Source organism: Capricornis sumatraensis, chromosome 5, assembly GCF_032405125.1.
Source record: "Capricornis sumatraensis isolate serow.1 chromosome 5, serow.2, whole genome shotgun sequence".
Taxonomy (NCBI): domain Eukaryota; kingdom Metazoa; phylum Chordata; class Mammalia; order Artiodactyla; family Bovidae; genus Capricornis; species Capricornis sumatraensis.
Window position 1 is genome coordinate 79,244,355 of NC_091073.1, and position 22,457 is coordinate 79,266,811.

General features: G+C 37.5%; 1 protein-coding gene across 3 annotated transcripts in view; it reads left to right on the forward strand.

The window, feature by feature from the left end:
- Positions 1–200: 200 nt before the first annotated feature.
- Positions 201–22,457, forward strand: part of CFAP69 (cilia and flagella associated protein 69) — a 53,774-nt gene continuing 31,517 nt past the window's right edge. For 2 of the 3 annotated variants that reach the window (XM_068973232.1, XM_068973234.1), the window contains exons 1-6: positions 201–320; positions 9,425–9,484; positions 10,914–10,979; positions 13,540–13,649; positions 16,135–16,211; positions 21,753–21,851. In XM_068973232.1, coding sequence (XP_068829333.1) covers positions 201–320; positions 9,425–9,484; positions 10,914–10,979; positions 13,540–13,649; positions 16,135–16,211; positions 21,753–21,851 — 532 coding nt within the window. The remainder of the gene's footprint in view (positions 321–9,424; positions 9,485–10,913; positions 10,980–13,539; positions 13,650–16,134; positions 16,212–21,752; positions 21,852–22,457) is intronic. The other variant, XM_068973233.1, reaches the window with a different exon arrangement.

Here is a 22,457-nt window from a genome sequence, read left to right on the forward strand (position 1 = left end):
TGCGAGTGGGCTTCAGGGGCGGGATGCGAGTGGCGTCGCGGCAGCCGAGGCCACGGCCGGACCCTCGGGACCTTTCGCGACTCTAGCCTCTCTTAGGCGGCTTTCACTTTTCGGTAGCGGAGCCTCTTTCTGTCTCGCGGCTGCGGGCACAGTGTAGGAAGGAAGGAGACGCACCCATCCCTCCCTCCGCAGCCACGGCCATGTCCACAGGGGAGGCCGCGAAGACGGCCGAGGCCCGGGAGCCCAGCAGCAGGATCAAGTTCAGCAGCCCTCGCAAAATCCCGATAGTCGGAGTGGTGACGGAGGATGAGGAAGTGCAGGTATGGCCAGGTGTCTGGCTTTGGAGGGTGTCAAGGAATGGGCGGGGGTTGAAATCTGGGGGCGGGGACGATGCCTGGGGGCAGCGAGAGCGGAAGTGGGGGCCCGAGTGGAAACCAGGGCAGCCCACGGGACGGAGGCTCCAAGCGCAAAGCTGATCCTTCAAACTAAGCTGCCTGAGAGGGGAGTTGGTTGTCGTCAATCAGCCTGTCTGGGGACTTGTGTCTCGAGGTCCTCCTGGGTCCTCCTGGAGCGTCCTAGTAAATTGATTAGCCGAGGTTTGGAGACTTGGCTTCGAAAAATGTGAGGCGACGAAAGGCCTGAGAAGGCAGGGAAACATTCTTAGGGAAAATTTGATATGCATTGGGCTTTTATATGTAGAACCCTGTTATCGTGTGCTGTTCTTGATACAGGGGTAAATCCTCGTGTGTTTGAATTTGCTGCTACCAAAACCTGCATCTGGAGGCGGGGAGGAAAATACTATTAAAATTAGAAATTAAACAACATTTTTATATAAAATTGGAATCTGGTTTGGGAGGACGTTGGAGAGAATTGGAATCGAATAGAATTGATTTTATTGTGCTCGTATATTTTGGTTTTTGGTTACTTTTTGTCATACAAAACTAATTCTAATTTCTGTTGAGAAATTTCACTTCAGAACCCTGTGGATCTGTAGCAGGGGTCTTTAGAAACTCCAAGTTGTTTGTTTCATACTAGGTTCCATTGCTCCTCCCCAGAGAGCCATGATCAAGCCCTATATTAATGTGAATTCTACAGAGGAATCCTGCACTACCTCCTCACACTGATGGTGTGGGGCCACCCTGGGAATTCCTGTTGAGGCCTCAGAAGGCTCAGGCTGCGTCAGAAAACCTGTCCTCTGCGTCCACATCCTGGAGCCTTGGAGAGTTCCTTAGGAGCGGTTGGTTGACTGGGGACCTCTCCTGTGGTGGGAATAGGGTTGCACCCTCTGAAGATGGACAGACATTTAACTCATGGAGCAGCAACACTTTTGCATGAAGAGGAGCAGGTGTTGAGCGAATTTACCTAATCGATTTTGTGGAAGTAGTGCAGTCCAGGCAGGGAGAAGAATTTTGAGGAGCAACAGATGTCCCTTCACTCCCAAGGCTGCAAGGGGGCTCAACACTACCACTGTTCTCCCAGGCACCTGGCAAAACTGAGAAGTAGGTGTATTTGGCATCTGATGGCTCTCATTCCTCCTTTACTTGGTATTACAAAAGGGGGTGGGGTGCAAAGTTATAGGAGGCAGGCAACCGTGGGTTGAGAAGGAGAAAACGGGGGAAATACTTTTAACAGACTATTTACCAATATAGTCCACAACATATCAAGTAATGCAGAACAAGCATACCTGTGTATATGTGGGTATATTTTCTCCCTTCCCTTTCCCTTTCCTTTCATTACTATCTCTTCTTACAGAGCCTAGGATTCTTCTCCAGGTAGAAATTGGTTTGTATTGATTAAAGTTCCTACCCTGTTAATAACTGCTTCAGAAAGGCAGTTTAGCTGGGTACTGTAGATTTTCTCAAGCATAATCCCCAGTGTGGAGCCTGGGACTCTTAACAGCCTCCCTCAAATGATTTTTGGCCTCGAAACCTCTGAACTAGATGCATGTGAGGTCTTTGCCATCCTCAGTGTGTCAGGTCTACCTCTCTGTCCTGTTTGCAAGGTTTCCTAATGCATAACCTGTACTGTATCTCTACCATGCAGTCTGCTTAGTGCTAGCTCTGTGAGGGCAGAAACTTTCTCTGTTGTTTTTTCTGTAGTGTCCCCTATTATCTCCCAGTAGCAACCACCACAACACCTGGTACACAGGAGGGGATATTAACGATGTGTGGACTGAATGCCTTCCGCCTGTTTTTGGAATTTAAATCTTACCCTACCTTTAGGTCCTACCTCTCCACCATAAAGTATCCCCAACAGGAAGCACTTCCCATTCGTTTTCACACTTACAGACCTTCTTCTCATAAATGGGTATAGTCCCCAGCCTGAATCACACAGTTTCTTACCTAATGATCTCTTGTTTTATATTTGTTATTATTTCATTTGTCTTGTTTTGTCTCTCCCATTAGCATATGGGCTTCTTAAGTGTAGGACATATATATTAATACTTACATGTCCTTCCCCACTCAACTCTAAACTCAGAGTATATATTTAATTCTTCTTAAGTAGCTTACAAAATCTTCTGTATTCCAGCCACACTGGCTCCCTGGCTTCTCCTCAAACATGCCAGGTATACCCTGCCTAAGGGTCTTTGCAATTGCTGTGTCCACTGCCTGGAAGTTTTCCCCTTGATATCCATGGCTTGTTACCTTTCCTCCTTCATGACTGTAGTGAAATGTTACCCACTCTCCTCTTTTGCCGACAATTGCCTGAGCATCTTAGCACTGTTTACTCCCATTTCTCCAGAGCATTATTACCTTGCAGTACACTATATAACTTATTGTCTCCCCCAAACCATATCACTTCCTTATTGAAGCAGAGATTTTGTGTGTTTTATTCAATACTATGTCTTTAGAACTTAGAACGATATCTAACACAGCAGTTCAGTTCAGTTCAGTCTCTCAGTCGTGTCCGACTCTTTGCGACCCCATGAATCACACCACACCAGGCCTCCCTGTCCATCACCAACTCCCAGAGTTCACCCAAACCCATGTCCATCGAGTCAGTGATGCCATCCAGCCATCTCATCTTCTGTCGTCCCCTTCTCCTCCTGCCCCCAATCCTTTCCAGCATCAGGGTCTTTTCCAATGAGTCAACTCTTCACATGAGGGGCCAAAATACTGGAGTTTCAGCTTCAGCATCAGTCCCTCCAGCAAACACCCAGGACTGGTCTCCTTTAGGATGGACTGGTTGGATCTCCTTGCAGTCCAAGGGACTCTCAAGCGTCTTCTCCAACACCACAGTTCAAATGCATCAATTCTTCAGCGCTCAGCTTTCTTCACAGTCCAACTCTCACATCCATACATGATCACTGGAAAAACCATAGCCTTGACTAGACGGACATTTGTTGGCAAAGTAATATCTCTGCTTTTGAATATGCTATCTAAGTTGGTCATAACTTTCCTTCCAAGGAGTAAGCGTCTTTTAATTTCATGGCTGCAATCACCATCTGCACTGATTTTGGAGCCCATAAAATTAAAGTCTGATGCAGTTTCTCCTGTTTCTCCATCTATTTGCTGTGAAGTGATGGGACCAGATGCCATGATCTTTGTTTTCTGAATGTTGAGCTTTAAGCCAACTTTTTCACTCTACTCTTTCACTTTCATCAAGAGGCTTTTTAGTTCCTCTTCACTTTCTGCCATAAGGGTGGTGTCATCTGCATATCTGAGGTTATTGATATTTCTCCCGGCAATCTTGATTCCAGCTTGTGCTTCTTCCAGCCCAGCGTTTCTCATGATGTACTCTGCATAGAAGTTAAATAAGCAGGGTGACAATATACAGCCTTGACATACTCCTTTTCCTATTTGGAACCAGTCTGTTGTTCCATGTCCAGTTCTAACTGTTGCTTCCTGACCTGCATATAGGTTTCTCAAGAGGCAGGTCAGGTGGTCTGGTATTCCCATCTCTTTCAGAATTTTCCAGTTTCTTGTGATCCACACAGTCAAAGGCTTTGGCATAGTCAATAAAGCAGAAATAGATGTTTTTCTGGAACTCTCTTGCTTTTTCCATGATCCAGCAGATGTTGGCAATTTGATCTCTGGTTCCTCTTCCTTTTCTAAAACCAGCTTGAACATCTGGAATTTCACGGTTCATGTGCTGCTAAAGCCTGGCTTACAGAATTTTGAGCATTACTAGCTTGTGAGATGAGTGCAATTGTGCAGTAGTTTGAGCATTCTTTGGCATTGCCTTTCTTTGGGATTGAAATGAAAACTGACCTTTTCCAGTCTTGTGGCCACTGCTGCGTTTTCCAAATTTGCTGGCATACTGAGTGCAGCACTTTCACAGCATCATCTTCCAGGATTTGAAATAGCTCCACTGGAATTCCATCACCTCCACTAGCTTTGTTCATAGTGATGCTTTCTAAGGCCCACTTGACTTCACATTCCAGGATGTCTGGCTGTAGGTGAGCGACCACACCATCGTGATTATCTGGGTCGTGAAGCTCTGTTTTGTACAGTTCTTCTGTGTATTCTTGCCACCTCTTCTTAATATCTTCACAGCAGAGGCACACAATAATATTTGTAGGTTAAATACATTATTGTAAACAGTTGACTTGAGTGGGTGTCATGGCTGAGCTTCCTTGCCCAAATTTGTTTTCCTTCTGAGAGCCTCTGAGAACTTATACAATTTGTTGGTTGATGTCATATACTGGCACTATCTATAATTCTGCCATATGCTATGTACTTAAAGTGGCCTATCCTTGTTGTGGAGTAATTGCTAGAAGTAATCTCTGGGTCAACTGAGGTGTCAGGCAGAGAACTAAGGTGCAAAGAACCAGTGTTTCTGCATCAAACAGCCCTTCTAGCCCATACAGTCACTATGTGAACTTAATAAGTTAGATCTCAGTTTCAACGACAGGGATAATGATTCTACCTTCATATTGTAGATATGAGATATGTTAATTAAAACATAAAGTGCCAGACACATAAATGGACCATAATAAATGGTAGTTCTTTCCATATAACTAGGTATCAAATAAGCAGGATTTTTTCCCCTTTGAAATGTTCACTGTTAAAGTGGGAAAATAAGTTCATCCTATGACTTGAAGTAAGTGGAGGTATAATTTTCTTCAAAGCAGTTAATTAAATGAGCTTTTGATCTTAAAAGATTTTGTTAAATGTTTTTATAATTTCTCCATAAAATCTTATGATGATAATAACAACAGTTATTTTTATATTTACATTTGTAAATTGTCTCTTGCGCTACATTCTGCTTGTGTGATCTTGTTTACCTAATCTCTCCCAATTATGACTTTAAGCCTGTGATTTAGAAATCTCTGCCCCAAATTTAACTCATCTCCAGCCTCAACCCAAGCCTCTTCCTCCAGCATCCCTGTTTCAACAAATGGTGCTACCACTTATGTCATTCCTCAAGCCAGTCAGTCATCCTTACCTTTTCCTTCTCTTTCTTGCCAAATCAAATCACTTATTAGGACCTGCTGATTCTGCCTCCTTGATGCTTTTCATTCCACTCATTGTTGTGTATCCTGGCGGCCGCTGTTTAGTCAATGCCTGAAGTCATAGACTAGTCTCCCACTTCCAGTCTAGATCTTTCCAGATCAGTCTGTACTCAGCAGACAGAATTATCTCTTTATTGTTACATTCCTCTGGTTAAAACCTGTGGAAATCAACAAAGATCACCCTAATGAGAATGAACACTGACTGTTTATGCAGAGTTTGCTGTAGAAAGAGAGTCAGCCAGCATTACTTATATTTGACAGAGACTCCAAGGGAAGCTTCACTGTGAATAAAAGGGAGGCTTCTGCTTTGCTCTTGTTGACTGAATGATTGATTTGTGAAGCATACTTGGCTGTTTCTGGTTGGCCCTGAGTCGCAGATGGGGTCAAAAAATAGGGAATGTGATCATCATTGACCAAATACTGACTTTTCTGAGCCAACAGCTGCAGAGGTTGTGGTTTGACTTCCTAGGTTGCCTGCTGCAGAGGTTGGAGGGCAGAGTTCTGTTACCAAGTAAAATCTGGCCATTGCCTGTTTTAATATCCAGTCTCTCAAACCATTCAATATCTTCTGATGAGCCTTATCATAGTATGTACAAGGCCACCTGTAAAATGGTGTTAATAGTATCTACCTCACAGAATTCAGTTAGTAAATATTTAAAGAGCTTACAACTGTACCATCATTGTTATTATCACTAAGATTAGTATTCATGATTTGACCTCTGCTTACCTTATCAGCAGCATCTGTAGCTTCTATCCCTTGCACTATCCTCTCCTACCGAATGACTCACCAATCCTCTAAATGCCATGTTTTTCTTGTCTCCAGGCCTTAACACATGTTACTCCCTTTGCTCCATCTCTCAAACCTTCCGTTTATCTCACAAATCCTATTCAATCTCACTCTGCCTGCAGATTGCTTCTTTCAGAAGCTGTCCCAGATTCCTATCCCTCCTCCCCATGCTGTCCCTCTCTGTATAGTTCTGGAACACACCTCTCGACATTCATGAACCATTTTGTAGCATGTTATCTATATTACCTATATCTCATGCCAGATTGATAGATGCTTGAAGTCAGGGCAAATGTATTCCCCACACCTACCATTTCTGAAATGTAGAAGCTACTTATAAATATTTATAAAAGGAAGAAAAGGCTAAGGGAAGGAGGGAGAAATCTTAAAAATATAACATTTGCCATGCAAATAAAATACCGAGTAACATGAAGTGATAATATAAAATAAATTTAAGATAATATAAGTTAAATCTGTGCCTTAATCTTTACCACTCTTCTTTCTTATAAAAGTTATATCTGGCCATATAGGGGGAAAAATTCTGATAATAATACAGATTTTAAAAAGAAAATTCTGCACTGACATTTCATTTCAATATCTTTTCCAACCCACAAAACCAATATTGCAGAAAATCAGAAAATAAAAATTCACTGTACATTTTTATTTCTCTGAGAACACAGGGAGAAAAAAGAACAATTGAGGTGGTGGCAGATGGCACTATTAAAACTCCAAATCTTAAAAGGCAAAATTCTATTTATCAAAAAATTGTTAACAGTAAATTTAATAATTTAAGCAATTTAATAGTAAGATGTAACACTGTTAATGATAATCATAATACCTAGGATAAATAACTATATAGTAAATCTTTTTTGATAATATTTAAAGTGAAAATCATATTGAGTAAACTCAGGGACTTATTCTGCAGACAAAGTTAGAACACTTAACTGAAAATTGTATTTGAATGACATTTCTTAAGATTAGAACATATTAATTTGTAATTGTGAAAGGAAAGGAAATTCTAGACCTAGGAGGCAATGAAACAATGACTATGTAGAAATATGAAAATGTATGTATTATAGACTTAAAAATCAGAATATAAAATGGTATTAACAGTAAGTGAAATTATGTTAAGTATTTATATGTGGAAACAAAAACAAAATAAAATATAAGTAAATATATAAAACAGAAAATAGTATATAAAAATAATAAGATGTATTTTGATGATAAGAATGGAGGCGACTGTGTCTCAAAGGACCTGTGAGGGTTAACCAAGGAGACGGATAGGATCCTAACAACAATGAAAACAGAGGAGGGGGAAGGGCATTAGTGGAGTCATTGAATGAGTTAGACATGTTGTGTTCAGATTTGAGTTTTATTGTTCTGACCAGAGGGTAGAGGACAGTGTTGAAGGGTGCAAGACTAGAGGTAGGGAGAGCAAATAGCAGGAAAGCTTCACAATTGAGTGAGAAATAAGAACTGAATAAATCATTAAGCTGGAATGGGCCAACTACCATAAAACTCTTAGAGGAAAACATAGGCAGAACACTCTTTGACATACATCACAACAAGATCTTTTTCGATCCACCACCTAAAGTAATGAAAATAAAAATAAACAAATGGGACCTAATTAAACTTAAAAGCTTTTGCACAGCAAAAGAAGCCATAAACAAAACAAAAAGACAATCCTTAGAATGGGAGAAAATATTTGCAAACAAAGCAACTGACAAGGAATTAATCTCCAAAATATACAAACAACTCATGCAACTCAATATCAAAACACAACCCAATCAAAACATGGGTGGAAGATCTAAATAGACATTTTTCAAAGGTGAAGGTGAAGCTGCTCAGTCGTGTCCGACTCTTTGCGACCCCGTGGACTGTAACCTACTAGGCTTCTCCGTCCGTGGGATTCTCCAGGCAAGAATACTGGAGTGGATTGCCATTTCCTTCTCCAGGGGATCTTCCCGACCCAGGGATCGAACCCAGGTCTCCCGCATTGGAGGCAGACGCTTTAACCTCTGAGCCACCAGGGAAGCCCCAAAGATGGCCAAAAAAAAAAAAAACACATGCAAAGATGCTCAACATCAGTAATTATTAGAGAAATGCAAATCAAAAACTACAATGAGGTATCATCTCACACTGTCAGAATGCTGCTGCTGCTGCTGCTAAGTCACTTCAGTCGTGTCTGACTCTGTGCAATCCCATAGACGGCAGCCCACCAGGCTCCCCCATCTCTGGGATTCTCCAGGCAAGAACACTGGAGTGGGTTGCCATTTCATCAAAAAATCGATAAACAATAAATGCTGGAGAAAAGAGAAACCCTCTTACACTATTGGTGGGAATGTCAATTGGTACAGCCACTATGGAGAACAGTATGGAGGTTTCCTAAAAAACTAAAAATAGAGCTACCATATAAGCCAGAAATCCTATTCCTAGGGATATATCCCGAGAAACCCATAATTTGAAAGGATGCAGCACCCTGATGTTTATGGCAGCACTCTTTACAACAGCCAGGACACGGAAGCAACCTAAATGTCCATTGACAGATGAATGGATAAAGAAAATGTGGTGCATATATACAATGGAATATTACTCAGCCATAAAAGGAGCAGAGCAATGCCATCATTGTAAAGCAACTCTATTCCAATAAAAATTGTTTTTTAAATGATGGAGTGGGCTCCAAAATCTTTAAGATGTAAAATCTGTAGAACTTGGCAGTTCCTGTTTTCTAATCTGGGTGATGTAAGACTGCTGGGAGAAGGGATACCTAGTTCAGGAAGGTGGTCTCCTACCTGTAGTTTAGAAGCTAGTCTTAGGTATATCTGCACAGGCAAACTCAGTGTTTACGATGTGTATCCATGAGATGCATAATATGTATAAAATCATTTTATTTCTTAAGGCATGGAAGTGCTGTTATTCCAGAGCTCTCTTGGGCCTTTTGGAACTATTGAAATTTAAAGACATTGAGACTGTAAGATAATACCAAAATTCAAGAGGGCTGTTTTTTTTTAACTCCAAAATTTATTTACTCCTATAAGTCTCAGCTGCTTTTCATTCTCCCCTCACTCTCTTTTTGTCATAAGGTATTTTTAAGTTGCTAAGACATACTACCATATAAAAATAATGTGTTTGATGTGATTTCTTGATTCTTATGATATAAAATACTGTGAATTGTGTGTTTTTAGGGTGCCTTCAAGTCTATGGACCTAAATCGTGTCATCAAACTCTTCGAAGAGACTGGTAAAGTAAGCTTTGGGAGAAAATTTCTCCATTTCACTTAGAAACTGTGATTTCCTGAAAGGTAATATGTACTCCCCTAAACATAAGTCCCATTTCTCCTTTCATTGACAACATTTCAAACAGTATATGTCTTCTGTTTAAATTTAGTATGAATATATTTAACCTGGTAGGTACATATATATGAATATAATATATACATATATTATATGGGTGAATATAAACAGAAATCCTAAGAGTAGATTTGACTCATCTAGTCTTTGTTCATGCTTATTAACAAGTAGGATGTGGGTGCAAGGGTAGGAAACATGTATCATGATATAGTACTTAAAAATTCTCTGATATGAAATTAGGATATGTAGATACTCATACACAGTCATAAGTAATTTATTTTGAGAGAACTCTCATACAGAATGTAATGGAAATAAAGATACAAAACTCAAAACTGAGTTTACGCTTTGGCAGAAAGGATAATAAATGCATATGCATACATGTTTATAGGACACTCTGCTGATGTTACTCAAGAATTGACTGAATGCCTAAAAAGTCAGTATACACTAGAAAATTACTACAGGATGAAGATTGCACGCTTTCAGTATATGGGAAGTGGGCTGACCATGGTATCAAAACAGTCCTGTGATTAAAAGGTGCAAAAATTTAGTCATTGTCTTAACATTTTTTAGTTTCTAGTTTTACATAGAAAGAAGACAAAACACAATAGAAATAATGCCTTTTATAAGGATAATTTCTTTTGTTGGCTCTGATTGTTGTGAAAGTTATTTTTAATTGTGAATATATCTACAGTTTTTAAAAAAGGAAACCCAACTACATAGAGCTCCTAATAGCTTGTTAATTAAGGGTAGCCAAAATATGTGTGTGTGTGTGTGTGTGTGTGTGTATGCTTTGTTTAAATTGACTGAAGGTGTTTAGTTTGAGCCATTATGTTGGGCATATTTTAGGTTAAAAATACAACTTCTGGACTCAGATGGTCAAATCTGACTTCATAAATCACCGGTTATTAGCTGTATGATTTGGAATAATTAGTGTTTCAGCTGAGATTCCTGTTCTGAAAAAGAAGGATAATAAAAATACCCTCCTAATAAGGTTATTTTGAATATTAATGAAATGATATCTATATATATTGCCTAAATGGTATTTGGCATAGAAAAATGCTCAACATACCTCAAGTATTATTAATATTTCTGGAAACCATTACTGCTTTTATATTAATCTAGTTTTGATTTGCAATTTCCTATTCGAATATATAGTTTATTTTTAACCTTCACTATTTTAGGGAGCATTTTATAATGCTTACATTATAATAAAGTAATTCAAGAATTACTTGATAATGTATCTACTTTATTCTTACATTAAGGGAAACTTTTAAAAATCTCAACAGAATAACACAAAACAACTAAAATAGATAATTTGTTTCAGGATGATTTGGAAGAAAGACAACTTAAATCTGTCAAGAAATTGGTGCAGTGTTATCAAAATGGATTTGTATCCTTTACTTATATGTGTATGTTTGTTTCCTTTATCCTAAAATGGGAGAATTATTAGGAAACGTGTTAGTTTCCCATTGCTTCTATAACAAATTACCACAGACTCAGTGCCTTAAAACCACATGAATTTTTTGTTTTATAGTCTGGAAGTCTCACTGGGCTCAAGGAGAGGTGTTGGCGGGGCTGGCTCCTTCTGAAGCTCTAGGGGAGACACCATTCCTTGCCTTTGCCAGCTTCTAGAAGCAGCCAGCCTTCCTTGGCTTCCTGGGCCCTTCCCAAGAGGTAGCCAAGGACCACCCCCTCACCTCTACTTTTGCCATCACTCCTCCTTCTCTGACCCTCTCCTGCCTCCCCTTTCCTTATAAGGACCCTGTGATTGTATTTGGCCTACCTGGATAATTGTGGGTAACTTTCCCATCTCAAGGCTTTTAATCACATCAGAAAATTCCCTTTGCCATATAGTAAGAAAGGTAACATTCACAAGTTCTAGGGGTTAGGATGTAGATATCATTGTTGCTGCTGCTGCTGCTGCTGCTAAGTCACTTCAGTCGTGTCTGACTCTGTGCGACCCCATAGACGGCAGCCCACCAGGCTCCACCGTCCCTGGGATTCTCCAGGCAAGAACACTGGACTGGGTTGCCATTTCCTTCTCCAGTGCAGGAAAGTGGAAAGTGAAAGTAAAGACGTTCAGTCGTGTTACACTCTTAGCAACCCCATGGACTGCAGCCTACCAGGCTCCTCCGTCCATAGGATATTCCAGGCAAGAGTACTGGAGTGGGTTGCCATTGCCTTCTCTGAGATATCATTGAACAGGCCATTATTCTGTTTACCACAGAAAATATCTAACATTTTATGTCTTTTACAAAATTATATTTTTACCAGAGAATGTAAAGCAGAAGAAACAGTATAATACAATATTAACTGTGTAGTGTCAGTTTCTATAGACTCAGAGAAATAGTGGATGTAGTTAGGAGGGCCAAGTCAAAGTCTTTTTTCTGCCAATTTACTTGAGTATTTGCACTGTTGGTAAACTTTTCAATTTTTTCACCCTTATGAAATAGGGGTAATAGCTCCTCATGAGGTCACAAGGAAGACTAGATAACACACCAGCATTGCTTGATAATCTTCAAAACATTCTATAAACGTGTTATTCCCAATGAATATACCCCCATGATTAGAATATGTAGAGAACAGTGTGTTTCAAAACTATGTGTGATTAAGAACCAGTTTGCTGCCGGGGGGTTGTTTTCTTTTTTAACCTTTGCATATACATGCTATTGTAAAATGCAATAGAATTGTTACAGGAAACTCACTTTCTGTAGTTATTTTTCCATAGACTGATAACATACAGTTCCAGAACTGCCATGGTCCACAACCACAATTACAGCAGTATTGATCTAAATAAACTTTAACAGTTGTCCAACCAGGTTTAAAGAAAATACCAGCCTCTAATTTAGCTTGTTTAATATATCATAACATCTTAAGCCTCCCATTTAGAAAAATGTGCCTTATAATTTTATCTAACTCTTTTCTCACCTTATTTTAGCCTTGTTTTATATGGATTTGTTGGGTCAGTCAGTTACTGAGGGCTTGTGGATATCAAGCATTGTTTACTGGTAGCCAAGAAAGTCTACTAGCAAATGATTTCTTTTCCTGTCTTAACCTGATAACTCAACACCTCCATTGTTTTTTCTTCTTCAGGCCAGAGAGTTGGTGGCAAATGGCTCTGTTTCTGAATGTCTTCAGTAGTCTGACTTTAGACTTTAGAAAACATAAAGCAAAGCTAGGTTAGAGAGGTATTTTAGTCATTTCCCTAGGAAGTTAATGGAAGTTTGTATTTCTAATACATCCAGCTCTCCTGTCTTTTACAGAGAAGCTCCTAGAAAGAGACTAGAAGTGATCAGATTCAGTGAAGAAGTGCAAGTCACGTTACCATGTCCACTTAACTATTAAAAAAAAAAAAAGTGAAATTTGTTTAGGTACCAATTGGGTTTTTTTAATAGATATAATAAAAGTTGCTTTTAACTGAAGATCTAGAGAGGGTACATTTTGCTTTCATAAACTAGTCTTAAATAAAATTTCAACCAATATAAACCTTAAAAACAAGAAAAGGCAACTGAGTAATATTAATAAATAATGCAGGAAAGTAAGGTAGGTTTGGTTTGCTTATTCCTGAGCAATGTATATTTTGTATTTGGGTGGAGATGAAGGATATAATTGAGCCATTAAGTTTTTTTTTCAAAGTGTTATTATTCATTGCCAATAATAAGTTATTGCTCAATTGAGCATCTGATGTAGTAGTTGGTAATCAGATTCTAAAGATGTGGTGAGAAGAGAAAAAATATTTTGAATAAGAGGTTACTGAGACAAAAATTAAATAATATTCCTTAAAAAAATGGTTCTGTTTTTCTCTTTACACTTCAAAATTACTGTAATTAAAATAGGGTCAACCATGTTTAACGAAATAGATGGAATTCTATAGATTTTCTTGATAGAAATACTATAAAGAATATATTAATAAAAATCTTAATTTTATTTCTTAACTAAAAATATTAAAGCCCTTAAGGGATTTAGCACAGATATTTAAAATTCTGAATCTGTGTGCAGAAAAAGTTAAAACACAGCCCCATTTTATAGAACCTGCATATAATATCATAAAATTATGTGGGTAAGTTTTTAAACTTTATTTGATATTAGCACGCATGCAATATTTTATGTTTTATCTTACAAAGACATTATGCTTTATGGTGTAGCAAAGCAATATAGAACTCAGGAAGCTTCACTTGATCACTTGATTCCAGCAGCTGATATCTCAAAGGTAGTCCATTTTACTGTAATCTGAGATTGCTGGCCACAAGAACTTAAACTGCAAGTATATTAAAATGTTTTCTCATAATAAGTTACCCCAAGTGAATGAAAAATGTGAGATATAAATAAGAAGTTATAGTATTTTTAGAGAATCCTTAAGAAAATTTATGGATAATACTAATTTCTGTCTAGTTTTTTTCTATCTCTTTAAAATATTTGACTCTCAGAGATATGAGAGTCAAAATGTTTTATTTGATCTTCCAAATTTGAATAAAGAAGGATTTATCACCAAATTGTTTGGGAGATTATTTTTCAAAATGTAAATTAGAGATCAGAATTATAAAATTTATGTCTTCCATCCTCTGTACTATTGTTTCAGCAACCATTTGGGGGAACAGCCATATAATTGCTAATCAAGATGTATATTAAAATACATATTCCCCATTTTCAATATAATACAGTAGAGGAAATTTCTTTAAAAAGAGATAAACTTTTTGACAGCTGAATCTTCTAAACCTTTCTACCAATTTAACTTTAAAAAGTGAGTTTCTTTTAATTATAAACAATAGTATTTATACATAGTAAGTATATCTCTCACTTTTAGATTTAGTAGCAATAATATTTGCAATTTTGTTACTTAAGTTCATTTAAGTTTTTTGATATCTGAACAAATGATTGAAAATAATTTATTGAATGTCCTTTCCATGCCTTTTTAATAGAGACCATGTAAAATAAAGAAATAAATGATTGCTCTGATGCTTTCAAGGAACTGTAATATACTAATTGGAAATTATTTTTATATTGATGTGAGATAATATTATGTAAAATAGTTTCACATTTTGAGGCCATGCAATCTTAGAATACCATGTTCACATTACTTTCAGTATCGGTGTTCCTAGAGTACTCTACCAAGAATTGGTTCTCTAGGAAAGCTGTAACTGAATGTTTCATTGCATAATATGAGAAATCTTTAGAAATGCACTCTCCACTTACCTTCATAGTTCATAATTGTCCACATTCTTTTTTTAAAATTTCCTAATTTCTCCTTTTATCATGCACTTTTCCATACCATACCCTCACTTGATTCCCTTTTAAGGTCATTTTGGGGATATAAAAACATTGAAAATTTAAAAAGTAAAATCAAGCCCTTCTGTTTTGGCCTCAAGTAATTCATTTTCTCAGTGCATCAAAAGCATAATGCTTACTTTTTTCATAACCTTTTTGGTGGGAAACTCTTCTGATTCTTTATCCTTTAGGTTGCTTTCTTTGGTAATGAAAGGAAAAAATATGACAAGGAGAATTTATTTTAGAGATTCAACAATGAGCTGGGTGTCAAGTAATAAATTACTTCAAATGAAAATTCTAGAAATGACACCTAGAAATGCTAGAAATGAACCTTGACGAAATTTATAAATTTTTCCTTTTCATAGCTTAACATTGAAATATCTTTTAATTCTAATTGGTCTATATATATGTATATATATATATCCATATGTGATAGTTCCCAGTGTTGTTTTTCAATCGGTTAATTTTTCTTGAAAAATATGATTTAAAAGTACTATATATAAGACATATTAAATATCTTTAAATAACATATAAATTTCAAATTTTGAACCCCTGAAGTGCTGAAATAGTTGATATTTTTTATTTAGGAACTGACTTTTATTTCTCCTCTGACAGACTAATGACATTGGTTCAAGTGCCTTATCTTTTCTGATTTGTGAATAAATAAATTATTTTCAAATAACTTTGGTTATATTAGTTGTGAAGTAGGATTCTACTATAATTAATATTTGTTAAATTGAATTCTTTAGTGTCTCAAAAAGTATATTTGTTATTTTGTGGATGGTAACTAATCCAATTAATAAGGAAAAAGTCACTAACCCTTAAGAACAAATAGACCATTGAGATATTAACTGGAGTTGCAAATTTTCAGGAAAAAAATCCCCTAAACAGCCTTTAAGCTATAGGTAAAACTAAACCTGTGATTTGTATCAGCTTTTCTAGTGTACTCCTAATTTTGATAGTATTATCTTACCCTCAGAGAGGAAAGAGAATTCTTAAGTTTTGTATTTATGTAGTATTGCAAGATGGCTTTCTAAACTGTTGCCTTTTATGTCCATCTCTCTTCATTTTTATAAACCAATTTTATTTTGTTTTATTTTATTTTGGTCAGCTGGTTAGAAAAACAATTTTTTTTGGTAGTTAATTCTCCAGGAATAAAGAAACAGGATATTTATCCTCATTTTAATCTTTAGAAGAGAAATTTTCCTCTATTTTGCAAATGATGCTTCAGTGAAGGACTTCATTAAACATAACTCATATATTCTTCATTCTTATTGAAGCTTGCCATTTTTGAAAAAGAAAGCATCAGATGAAATAACATATGCTGAAGATACTGCTAATTCAGTTGGACTTTTGGGTGAGTTAAGATGATTGGACCACTGACAAGAAGGAACTATCTCTTTCACTAAGTTTCACTAAGAATACTCCTTCTCTTTTCTTGTTTTCTGGTTGGAGATTAAGCATAGTGTGCTTGGTGATATTTTTTGTATTATCTTCCACTCAGGTGTTTCATGATACCAACAGGATTTTTTTGTTCCTTAATTATAAGGACTGGAAGATATTTCTTTGTGCTTATATGTCTTGATGTTATGTATTTAGTTCGTTGAAATGTTTAACATTTTTTTGTGTGTAAATCAGAAGTACATGTTCCTATCAGTAATCACAGAAATGTTTTCATCTTTGAACTCTAATAACCGCTTGAATCTAAATGATTGCAGGAATTGATTGCGGGCCCAATTATTTATTAAATAATTTTAAATCTTAAAATGCTGGAATATTGGGAACTTTAATATAATATACATAAAGATGCCTGTGTTTTGTACACAAAAATATAAAAAAATCACAGGCAAGTGTTTATATTTGGCTTATAACTCAATTTTCTAGAGAAAGAAGATAATAGAAATGAGATCAAACACTTCAGTTCAGTCGCTCAGTCATGTCTGACTCTTTACGACCCCATGAATTGCAGCATGCCAGGCCTCCCTGTCCATCACCATCTCCCAGAGTTCACTCAGATTCACGTCCATCAAGTCAGTGATGCCATCCAGCCATCTCATCCTCTGTCATCCCCTTCTCCTCCTGCCCCCAATCCCTCCCCGAATCAGAATCTTTTCCAATGAGTCAACTCTTCGCATGAGGTGGCCAAAGTACTGGAGTTTCAGCTTCAGCATCATTCCTTCCAAAGAAATCCCAGGACTGATTTCCTTTAGGATGGACTGGTTGGATCTCCTTGCAGTCCAAGGGACTCTCAAGAATCTTCTCCAACACCACAGTTCAAAAGCATCAATTTTTCAGTCCTCAGCCTTCTTCACAGTCCAACTCTCACATCCATACATGACCACTGGAAAAACCATAGCCTTGACTAGACGGACCTTTGTTGACAAAGTAATGTCTCTGCTTTTGAATATGCTATCTAGGTTGGTCATAACTTTCCTTCCAAGGAGTAAGCATCTTTTAATTTTATGGCTGCAGTCACCATCTGCAGTGATTTGGGAGCCCCCAAAAATAAAGTCTGACACTGTTTCCACTGTTTCACCATCTATTTGCCAGGAAGTGATGGGACCGGATGCCATGATCTTCGTTTTCTGAATGTTGAGCTTTAAGCCAACTTTTTCACTCTCCTCTTTCACTTTCATCAAGAGGCCTTTTAGTTCCTCTTCAGTTTCTGCCATAAGGGTGGTGTTATCTGCATATCTGAGGTTATTGATATTTCTCCCAGCAATCTTGATTCCAGCCTGTGCTTCTTCCAGCCCAGCATTTCTCATGATGTACTCTGCATATAAGTTAAATAAACAGGGTGACAATATACAGCCTTGACGTACTGCTTTTCCTATTTGGAACCAGTCTGTTGTTCCATGTCTGATTCTAACTGTTGCTTCCTGACCTGCATGCAGGTTTCTCAAGAGGCATGTCAGGTGGTCTGGTATTCCCATCTCTTTTAGAATTTTCCACAGTTTCTTGTGATCCACACAGTCAAAGGCTTTGGCATAATCAATAAAGCAGAAATAGATGTTTTTCTGGAACTCTCTTGCTTTTTCCATGATCCAGTGGGTGTTGGCAATTTGGTCTCTGGTTCCTCTGCCTTTTCTATAACCAGCTTGAACATCTGGAAGTTCATGGTTCACGTATTGCTGAAGCCTGGCTGGGAGAATTTTGAGCATTACTTTACTAGCGTGTGAGATGAGTGCAATTGTGCAGTAGTTTGAGCATTCTTTGGCATTGCCTTTCTTTGGGATTGGAATGAACACTGACCTTTTCCAGTCCTGTGGCCACTGCTGAGTTTTCCAAATTTGCTGGCATATTTAGTGCAGCACTTTCACAGCATCATCTTTCAGGATTTGAAATAGCTCAACTAGAATTCCATTACCTCCACTAGCTTTGTTCGTAGTGATTCTTTCTAAGGCCCACTTGACTTCACATTCCAGGATGTCTGGCTCTAGGTGAGTGATCACACCATAGTGATTATCTTGGTCATGAAGATCTTTTTTGTACAGTTCTTCTGTGTATTCCTGCCATCTCTTCTTAATATCTTCTGCTTCTGTTAGGTCCATGCCATTTCTGTCCTTTATCGAGCCCATCTTTGCATGAAATGTTCCCTTGATATCTCTAATTTTCTTGAAGAGATCTCTAGTCTTTCCCATTCTGTTGTTTTCCTCTATTTCTTTGCATTGATTGCTGAGGAAGGCTTTCTTATCTCTTCTTGCTATTCTTTGGAACTCTGCATTCAGATGCTTATATCTTTCCTTTTCTCCTTTGCTTTTTGCTTCTCTTCTTTTCACAGCTATTTGTAAGGCCTCCCCAGACAGCCAGTTTGCTTTTTTGCATTGCTCTTCCATGGGGATGGTCTTGATCCCTGTCTCCTATACAATGTCACGAACCTCCGTCCATAGTTCATCAGGCACTCTGTCTATCAGATCTAGTCCCTTAAATCTATTTCTCACTTCTACTGTATAAGGGATTTGATTTAGGTCATACCTGAATGGTCTAGTGGTTTTCCCTACTTTCTTCAATTTCAGTCTGAATTTATCAAACACTATGGCTCCTTGAATCAGCCCCTGAGACATGACATCATGTTCCCAAAACAAATCCTAAATTAAATTTATACTTATTAATTTAGTTTTTGTTTGTATAGTATAAATAAAAGAAATACAAATTAAAAATAAGTATTCCCTGAATATATATGTTCCTAACATTATATTGCATATTGAAAGATGACAGAAACTAGTATAGTAAAATACTAGTATCATTTAAAAATTTTAACATAGACACTAACACTTTTATGTCTAAATAAAGTTTCATAGTCTTCATCTGTAGGTACTTCGGGAGAAATTATTGTGGCCTACAGTGGGTGAAGAAGGAAATTAGAATAGACATGGGGAGTTAGATAAGATGACCTTTAGGAACAGGCAAGTTGGAAACTAATGGGAAACTCTAATTTACCAGTGAGAAGCCAACCAACCTGGAAGAGGATATGATAGTATTAACAGATTAAAATGTGTAGATTTGGTTGATAACATTAAAAAAATCTCTGTTGCCCCTATTACTTTTAAATATGCATTTGTATAATAAATACACAGCCCTTTCTTACTGTGTCAATCTGCTGTTTGTTGAATGCCTGCTCACAGAGCATGTTATTGCCTCATTTGAGGGCAATATGAACTCAGCTAAAAAATGAACTCCTTTCACTGATTACTTACAATAAGTACTGCTGTTCTGTCCTTTATTAATTGCTGGAAACATGAGTTGAAACTAAAATAATTGTAATACAAAGCTTTGAAAAAAGGATATTCATTTTTACTAATAATTTCCAGTTTCTACTTGTACTATTTATAAAAATGAATTATATTACTTTTTGTCCTAAATAGTAGATATTTTTCCACTTAACAGCAGGATTCTGGAAACATGAAGGAAAAAGTTGGTACTCTGCCCTGAGATTGTAAAACAGGAAACCATGAAAGATGATCTGAACTTACAGGAACTAAAATGATAGTGAAACAGACAAGAAACCTTAGCATTTCCCATAAACTTGGTTTGGCTAGTTTTGTTGGAAAAGTTTAGTTGTTCCAGTTGCCTAATTTGTTTCAAAACTTAGTGAGTTTTCAACCACAAAGGAGAGTCCAAAAAAATTAAGAGTAGCCTGTCTTTCCCCTTGCCCTGCTCCACCTTCCCCACCCAGTGTTAGTTTTTGCAGATAGATCCTCCTAAAGCTAGGCTGTCTCCTTCATGCTCCCTCCTCCTGTCCACTTGCTTACCCACTCACTGACTACCCTCAGAGATAAACATTATGCAAGACCTAATGCAAAACACAAATCTTCAAGGGAGATCTAATTATCTCTTTCCCTCAGAGAATCCAAGCATATCTTTTTCCGTTCTGAAGCTGATTCTCCTGACTGCAGTTGTTCTGCAGGTGCCCAGAAGGCATGGATCATTTTCAGAATCCCACTGGTCATTTTCAGATTCTCTTAGGGATCATACTTGGAGGACTTCGCCAGAGCAAATGCAATCCAGTTTGAAGTATAGGCTGAAGCCAATTCAGAAGTTGTTTAAATATGACTGAAAAGGAATCTTCCCTATCCTCCATCCCCGCCACAATAACTTGAACATAAAATTATTACCAGCAGGCGAAAGACTGCCTAGAAACATTATCTTCCAGTCTGTCAATAAACTGAGGGGGCAGAGCTCAGCTGGAACTTTTCTAAGCAAAGGATACATTATTAGAGGCAATAGATTACTGACTAGCTAGGGAGGAAAACTCTCTGCCGTTTTCTCAGGCTAACTCATTTAATTCTCACAGCAATCTTTAAAGTAGTAACTATTTCTATACCAATTTATGGATGAGAAAACTGAGACACAAGTTTATACAGGTAGTAGGATGGCAGAAAATGAAGAGGAACTAAAAACCTCTTGATGAAAGAGGAGAGTGAAAAACTTGGCTTAAAGCTCAATATTTAGAAAACAAAGATCATGGCATCTGGTCCCATCACTTCATGGCAAATAGATGGGGAAACAGTGGAAACAGTGTCAGACTTTATTTTTTTGGGCTCCCAAATCACTGCAGATGGTGACTGCAGCCATGAAATTAAAAGACTCTTACTCCTTGGAAGGAAAGTTATGACCAACCTAGATAGCATATTCGAAAGCAGAGATATTACTTTGCCAACTAAGGTCCGTCTAGTCAAGGCTATGGTTTTTCCAGTGGTCATGTATGGATGTGAGAGTTGGACTGTGAAGAAAGCTGAGCACCGAAGAATTGATGCTTTTGAACTGTGGTGTTGGAGAAGACTCTTGAGAGTCCCTTGGACTGCAAGGAGATCCAACCAGTCCATCCTAAAGGAAATCAGTCCTGGGTGTTCGTTGGAAGGACTGATGCTGAGGCTGAAACTCCAATACTTTGGCCACCTCATGCGAAGAGTTGACTCACTGGAAAATACTCTGATGCTGGGAGGGACTGGGAGCAAAAGGAGAAGGGGACGACAGAGGATGAGATGGCTGGATGGCATCACCGACTCGACGGACGTGAGTCTGAGTGAACTCCGGGAGTTGGTGATGGACAGGGAGGCCTGGCGTGCTGCGATTCATGGGGTCGCAAAGAGTTGGACACCACTGAGCAACTGAACTGAACTGAACTGAAGTGGTCAAGCAGGATTTAATCTTAGGCAATCTTGTTCTAGCTGCTAATTACCATTCTTTTCTTCTTGGGAAGGAACGGCTGAGTTGATTCTTGTCCAAGGATAGATAGGGTGTTTTGTCTGTGTATGTGTGTATGTATTTAAAATTACATGATCCAGTTTGAATCTCTGCTGATGATATTTTAATAATCATGTTACACTTTATTCTTAAAACTGTAGATAAACATATGTCATTGTTATTAAACAGCATTCATTCATCTTTCTGACAGGTGACTTAATGAAAATACAAAATTCTGAATTGAGGATTCAAATTTGTAAGTGTATTATTGACTTTTATCATGCAGAACCACCAAAAAAGCATATTACAGGTAAAGTTTTCAATACTGTTTCAGTAATAACTTGTGTCTTTATAAAACAGAACATTTTCATATCTCTTTGAACTTGTAAAAACAGAGTGGGGATCATAAATGCAACACATCAAAAACAGGCTTTTTTGGCAGTCTCAAGCTCTTCGGTCATTTTAAACAGAAAAATTATGTTTTTGTCAACTTTAGATATTCTGATGTTAAATATTTATAACAAAATTTTTAAGGCTAAACCCAAACTAGTTTAATTATAATTATTACTGTTAATGTAATTTAATACTGTTGATAATATTATTCTTTTCTAACGTTTATAATGTTAGATCCCCAAAGCTAATAACATTCTCCACCACTTCTGGAAAAAGAATTCTGCATGTTACAGCTAAGGAATTTTAATATATAATGGTATAATGAGTCACACTGAAATGGGTAGTATCAAGATAGGGGACACTTGCTATATGGAGGATATAATGTTACTTTAGGATATATTTCCTACCTTCATAGTTTCCATAATTTATAATCAATTTAGGAAAGGAGAGAAGATATAAAATACATTTTAAAGTTCTCTGTTCCTTAAGATAGGTGAAAAGACGCTGGTAGAAAAAAAAGATT